This window comes from Eretmochelys imbricata, chromosome 3, assembly GCF_965152235.1.
Source record: "Eretmochelys imbricata isolate rEreImb1 chromosome 3, rEreImb1.hap1, whole genome shotgun sequence".
NCBI lineage: Eukaryota > Metazoa > Chordata > Testudines > Cheloniidae > Eretmochelys > Eretmochelys imbricata.
In genome coordinates, this window is record NC_135574.1 from 91,902,744 (window position 1) to 91,910,263 (window position 7,520).

A 7,520-nucleotide genomic window follows, 5' to 3' on the forward strand; every position below is an offset into this window, starting at 1 on the left:
AAGGACCAATCAAGAATCTGGATGATTATAAGGTTGTGAAGTACTACAAGATTCTATATTTTTTAATTTATCAGCCGCATATGACCAATAATCACCATCTGACTACTTCACTGCATGTCCATTCCCATTCTCTTCCCTTTGTCTTATATTTTTTAAATGTAAGATCTTTAAGGAACAGACCACGCTTTTGTGATTGAAACAAAAACCCACCACACCAACCAACCCCTGTACAAATGTACAGTCACATGCACACAGAAGTGTCATCAATGCACCACCACTGTATGGAGGAACAGAAAAGTAGCAAGTGCTAGAAATGGGGGATAGAGATGTTTGTGACATAGATTAGAAGAAATCCTTATACCTACAGTAATCCTAATTAAACCTTGTATTTACAACATAAGCAGAAAGGGGAATAGATCCCATTATTTACTTACTAGTAAAGTATCAATTTGTTGCACAAGACAAAATAAAGATCTGATCCCTGCATCGTGAAGTTACATTTTCTTCAATGTGCAAGGCCAGGAGAAAACAAGTTGCCTCAGGCTTGTCTACACTGCCACTTTACAGCGCTGCAATTTTCTCACTCAGGGGTGTGAAAAACACACATACACGCCGCCGAGCGCTACGAGTTTCAGTACTGTAAAGTGGCAGTGTAGACAGTGCACCAGCGCTGCAAGCCGCGCTTCCAGCACTGGTAGCTACTCGCCCCGTGGGAGCGGATTTTTTGTTTTGTTTTTACACAGCGCTGGGAAAAGCTCTCCCGCAGCACTGGTGCCACAACTACACAGACACATTAAAGCACTGCCGCAGGAGCGCTTTAGCATTGCTAGTGAAGACATGCCCTCAGACTAGTCAACCTATTAATGTGAAGTAATTAAAAAAGAAAGACTTAAGCAACATATTCTCATGACCTTACTCAAGACAGAAGGAGAACAACAAGCCATCAGTTTGAACAGTTTATATCCACATGGGCTTACCAGTGTGAAGATTCCAAGGAAGTTGTGGCCTTCGAACAAGTATAGCCTTACTTTTATTTGCAGTGAAACAGTTTGGCAGACAAAGCCATTTCACTGTCTTACAACAGCAGCCCTTTCTTCACTCCCTCAGGCTTAGAGAGCATAAAGGCTTCAATAACCAGTGGCGTTTTCCACCTCTCATTCCTCTGAAGAGGAGCTGGGGGAGAATACTTAGGAATGCAGCATCTCACATCTGCCACTGAATGTAAAACACTACCTTCCAAGAGGATTTGCACATCTGAATGGAACTCCACCCTAATAAAGCAATGCAGCAATCCAGGTCTCAATTTTCCTCACTTCAGAGTGGAGTTTAAAAATAAGCAGGCTTCACTATTACACTTAACACATTTCAAGGGACCATTCAAGGTGGACTACTTATGCTAAATAATACATTCCACCTCCTATTTAGCTGCGACACTCCAAGTACACTTCCCAGCCTGGAAGAACAGTTCTATGTCAGCTCAAAAGCTTGTTTCTCTCATCAACAGAAGTTGGTCCCATAGAAGATACTGCCCCCTCACCCATCTTGTCACTGATTTTTCACACTTTTATGTTCATATGTACTGTGCAATCTTATGTTAGCCCCCTTGTGCGTATCCATTATGATAGTCTTTAAACATATGATTGTGCACCATACCCCCAGCCCCACACCCCCTGTCTGAGGTTCCCAGAACTGCTACTGTGTCGCTGCCTCAGTGAGAGTTTTGCTATTACTAGCTGTGTGACAACTGCCTGACACACCAGCTTGTTCTTCTTACCAGCAAACTCTTCTGGACCCTGCCAGTCCTAACCTTGCCTTGCAAGTTACAAATAGTGAACCCCAAATTACCCCATTGACTTCCCACTGCAGCGTCCAGTGCTCTCCTGGAACACTCTCAGAAACGTGCTGCTCCTTTAGAGAGACAGTAACCGCTGCTAATTACTTTAATTGGGGGTGAACACTCCTATTTGCATCACAGCACTGAATTGTTTTTTTTTACTAAAACAAGTTTATTAAACAAAATGACACAGGATTAAGTGATACCAAGCCATTAAAATAAAAAGCATTACAAGCCAACAAAAGCAAAAACAGTTCCAAGACCAAAGAAAAAAAACCACAACCAACTTACTTTCAGCAATTTACCCATCTTTTTCTAAGCAAGTTTCTCACCTAATCTGTTCCCAAAGACTTCAGCACCATTGGCTGAAGAACCCAACATTCAGTGATTTCAAAAGCTCCAGTGCCTTGAATCCCCCAAGTGATGGACAACTATGGGGTTCTCTCCCCTTTCTTTTTATAGTCCAGTCTCAGGTAGCCTGTGTTCCTGTTTTTTCCAGGTGCCCAATTTGAGATAACTGGGTTCTGATTTGCAGGAGTACAGCTACAGCTGTGTACGCTCAGAAGTCAACGGGAGTTGTGCTTTGAATATATGAAGTGCCATATAATGCTGAGTACTCTGAAAAAATATCATGTTCCAGGCATCTCCCACTGGGCACCCAAAATTGAAGATTTGGCCTTAACCTACATCTCAGTTCTCCAGCAATGAAACAGAAACAAGATCACCTCACGAGGGTGCTGGAAAAATAAACTGACAATTTGTGAAGCCCCAGATGCTGCTATGAACAGCACATAAAAACGCCCATGAGGAAATTAATACTGTACTAAGTGCAGGGTTTATATGGTGTGTAATAAATTAAGTATGGGAGCACACATTGAATGAAGAGAAGAAGAAATACAGAGTACCTCTTGCCGTTCAGCGAGCACTGTCCATTCTACGCACTGAATGAAGCTAGGAAATAAATATTATGTGATCACATAATTAAAGATCATCATGATGGAAATGTACAATGGGAGCACAGATTAAGGTTGCAAGGGCAACCTTCTTTCTGTAGTTTCTAACTTTCAAGTGCTTGATTTGCAATTTTAATGTCATTTCGTACGTAATTTTGTAGGTTTTTAAAAGTGTAAGCTGAAAACAAATTGTCTTGTGGACTCATACTGACCCACAAAGGGATCAACATCAGTGTTGAACTAGAGCTGGTTGAAAACGGCAAATTTTACAAGAGTGAATATTTTTCATTTTGTTTGGAATGTCCCAGAATAATTAATTAGTTTCAGTGAAAAACTAAATGAAAAAACATTTTGTTATTATTTTCCATCAAGGAAACTTTCATTTCCCCCTTTCCCCCCCCAAGAGGAAAGGAGAAAAGTGTGAGTTCCCCTACAAAGAGGTTTAGTCTGAGGTGTTCAAGCTTTTAAAGGTTTCTGAACAACCGGATCAGTCTGAATAAATAAAAATTTTAAGCAGTTTGCAAAATGTATATTATTGGTCACACATTTTGCTATTACATGCTATAAAACAACAGCTTTTTCTAACTCTGTAGATTAGAATTTCACATTAATACAGTTTAGCTAAGGTTCCAACACAAACATTTGAAAATTGAAGTATTGCAATGTATGTGAAATGCAGCAGAAGAGATAGAGCAGTTCAGTCTTCAGTTACATTTCCCACCACTAACACAGTCCTTTTATATTAGATGCAAGAATTAATATAGGACACACTGTACCCCAATACTAGTGCAGTGAGAGAAGTAAATCAGTCTATGTTCATGAGATACAAAGCACAAATGGCAAGTGAAACAGAACTGGGTGCATTAGTTCGTTTGCCCTGTGGGTCCAATGAGGGCAGCAGGCAGAGCCTAATTCATCTCTCTCCTCGGCCTGACAAACTTAATTTTCTCTAAATCCTTTTTACAGCCATGTCTTGTTATGATCAGTAAATATGGGTCATTTGAGTTCCTATCTATTAAGTCAAGACATGTATGCTTTAGCAAAATATACAATAGTAAGAGCAGGACCAGCACAGAGGAGGTTAATAACATCTGAAAGCCTGGAAGCAAAAACTGACAAAATATGCTACAGTTAGTTTGTAGCAGCAGGCTGAAAGCTGCTTATTTTTGTACTAGAAAATGCAGTGTTTTCACCAAGTAAAGGTACAGTGATTTGAAATATAGTAACAGAGGGCAGTGCATGGCCTTTCAATAAAGATATCTGAAGACTGTGAAAAAAAAACTTCACAAGCTAGAAAGCCATACCTGAATAGCTTCCTTAAGTATAGAGAGAGGCAAAAAGAATAAGGGATGAGGGTAAGAAAAAGATCAAGGGGCAGGAGGAGATATCTGCAGAGAGACAGGAAATTAACCAGAAGAGAAATAAAGTGGGACTTCAACAGAGAGGAGAAACTGACATAACGATCTACCTGCACAATAAGGAATTGCCAGTGCACCCAAAGGACTAGATCAATGACCATCATAATGAGGTCTTCACACTGTATGGAAAACTGATTGCTAAACCAAGTCAGTAAAATGCTTTTAAAGACTTGTTGCTGAACACAGAATAAATGCTAGGTTTCATACTTTCCCCAAGTTTTGCTCAGAAGCCTACACTTACTTATGAATGTACACACACTCACAAACGGGATACAAAGACAATTGGTCTGAGATGTAAAGTACGCTTATACCTCCTAGCACAGCACTGAGTAGCGGCGATGCTGTCACAGATGCGGCTCCGAAACGCCACAGGAGCCTTCTGGCCTTGCTGTGCCACTCCATCCTCACGCCGTACGGCTCTCTGAGCGTCAAACACTACACTTTACAACTCGGAGTTAACGCGCCCCGGCCCTCGAGCTTCCCCGGGGAGAGGAGTGTTTGGAAGAAAGAGAGTCGTGAAGAGCTTCTAGTCTCGGTAGTTTGTCTGCGCGGAGGTGGTGTTCTCCCTCCCTCTCCAGTGTGAACGCGCGTTCGCTGACACACGGGCGGCCACGCTACATTTTGAACTCCACCAGTGTAAACACCTGCACAAAGCCCCGTGAAACGCCTAGCAGATCCCAGGCGCTAACGTGTCGCCCTGCGGAGGCCGATCAGCCTGCCTGTTCCTGCTCTCAGAGCCGGAGCCAGCGTCACCCCCCTCAACTTACTTCCGCAAGTTGGAAATAAGCGACCTGGGGGAAGCGCGCCAGTGAGAAGGCGCAGGGGAAGGGGCAACGAGCGGGGTAAACAAGGGGGTAGCGAGTGAGCCGGAAGGCAGCCCGCGGAGCCGGGCGCGCAGGGCGAGCCCAGCCGATGGCGGACACACACCAGCCGCCGGGGATACTCACCTCTTTAATCTTGGCCCGTTTCTGCTGGACATCAGGGTCCGCCGGCTCCCGCCCCACGGCCCCGACGGGCTTGCGGAAGAGCAGGCTGGGCAGCCCGGCGGCCCCCGCCTCCTTCCTGCCGCGCCTGTCCTGGAGAAGTTTCTCCTTGTCCTGGCGGATGTCCCGGCGGATCTCCTCGGGCAGCTTCTGCAGCGTCTCCTTGGCCTCGCGCAGAGCCCGCTCGTGATCCTCGCGGATCTTGGCCAAGTTCTCCGCGGCCGCCTCCCCGGCGCTGCTGCTCCCGGCGGCGGGGCCGGCTCCGGGCGGCGGGGCGCGCTGCTCCCCTCCGGGCGGCGGGGGCGGCGGCTGCAGGGCGGCGGGCGAGTGGAAGAAGACGCCGCTGAGCAGCTTGGAGGAGTCGGGCAGGAAGAAGATGGCCCCGAAGCAGAGGGTGATGAAGGCGCTGAACACCAGCAGCAGCACGAACTTCTCCGTCAGCCGGAACGCGCTGGGGCCCGACGCCTTCCTGCCGCCGCCCGGGCCGCCGCCCAGCGGGCCGCCCAGCGCGCCGGGCCCCGCGGGGCTGCCGAACAGCGGCAACAGGCTCACGGCGGGCATGGCTCAGCGCCCCGCGCAAAGTTCCCCCTCGGCAGCGGCGGCAGGAACTTTTCCGCTCCGCTCTCCCCGGCGGGTCCGGCTGCGCGGCGCTGCTGCCTGTCAGCTGCTGCTGCTGCCCATGCTGCCGCTGGAGACAGAGCGCCGAGACCCCTCACACGCGCGCCCGCCGCCTCGCCCTGCCTGCGAACAACTGCCAGGCAGCGCCGGCCTCCGCCTGCCGGAGCCAGGGGGAGCGGCGCCGCCGGGCCAATCAGCGCGTGGGCGGGGGGAGTGGGCGGGGCTGGCGGGGGAAGGGGGCGGGGCGCGCGCGTGAGAGTGGCACACGCACACGCACGGGGCGGGGCTGGGGAGGAAAGCGAAGGGCGGGGACTCTGGTTCACACAAACAGCTCCGGGCGCCTGGGGCGGCGCTCGAGCGGGCAGCAGCCTCCGCGGCATTAATGAGAGTAATGCTATTCAGTGAGGGTCCCACTGTTTCTTTAATCGCATCTGTGTAAGCTGGTTTTAATTTGCCTTTTTTTTTCCCTTCCTGCTGCTGCTTTTGTTTTTTGCTCTGGCGGTGGGGTTTGACTGGGTGGGCGGTGGGCGTTTATTCTTTATCCTTTGACGTCCGCAAAAGGGAAGATCGCCAAGGTTAAAACGACATTAGCATAGACCCCCTATTGATTAGTGCAGATTAATTAGTCATCTGAGGGGTTGGCAGCCATCCCGCCGCTTGACTTTTTAATTGTTAAATACTTTAGTAATGATCTTTGATAAGAAATTAGAGGGGTTTGCAAATCTTTCCAGCGTGGAGGCATCTGGCTACAACTGTTTAGTAATATACATAGATGTAGCATTAATTATCTTAAAGCAGAGATTGCAGATTCATAAATACAGAGAGAGAAACACAAATGTGTACTTTGCCATACAAAGTGCAACAACTTTGTCTTTTCAAGAACGTCACTTGGAGTCAAAAGTAAGCTGGGCTTTCCAGGCCTTCTCGTGGTTTAATACCACTTTTCATGCACCTTCTATTCCAAAAAGCAGAGCTTTGCTTTCACCATTACATTTTCAGTTTATACATTTTTTAAGTATCAGAGATGACTCCCCTCCCCACCCACGGCAAGAGCTCCTCTACAAATGAAACAATTTCTGCCACACAGTACCCACACATGGTAGACCGCAATGTAGCATTCCGTTTCACGAGTTTGAGGTCCTGCCTCTTCTTGGCTGTCTTGTGCCTGACATGCTGAGCTCAATCCACACTTGACAGCTGCTTTCTCTCCTTCTAGTCGTTCAATTCTCTTAGGCTGGGTCTTCATAAACCCCAAGGGTTTTCTCACAGAGCTCACTCAGATCCTTTTGTAACAGTAAAAAGAAAAGGAGTACTTGTGGCACCTTAGAGACTAACCAATTTATTTGAGCATAAGCTTTCGTGAGCTACAGCTCACTTCATCGGATGCATACTGTAGAAACTGCAGAAGACATTATATACACAGAGACCATGAAACAATACCTCCTCCCACCCCACTGTCCTGCTGGTAATAGCTTATCTAAAGTGATCACTCTCCTTACAATGTGTATGATGATCAAGTTGGGCCATTTCCAGCACAAATCCAGGTTTTCTCACCCTCCGCCCCCCCCAACACACAAACTGTCGTTCCTTGTTTCCTTGTGCTAACCCCAGGTGCTTTTGTTTTGCTTGTAAACTTTAAGACGGATCTCAAGAGGCTATCTTGATGCTTAGGCCCTGTAATTGTTTTTTTAAAACCTAAAAATTCCAGATGAAT

General features: G+C 47.2%; 1 protein-coding gene across 1 annotated transcript in view; it reads right to left on the reverse strand.

Annotated features, from left to right (window-relative positions):
* MAN1A1 (mannosidase alpha class 1A member 1) overlaps positions 1–5,919 on the reverse strand; it is a 212,820-nt gene extending 206,901 nt beyond the window's left edge. The window contains exon 1 of the mRNA XM_077813005.1: positions 5,153–5,919. Coding sequence (XP_077669131.1) covers positions 5,153–5,749 — 597 coding nt within the window. The 5' untranslated portion in view covers positions 5,750–5,919. The remainder of the gene's footprint in view (positions 1–5,152) is intronic.
* Between the last annotated feature and the right edge of the window lie 1,601 nt (positions 5,920–7,520).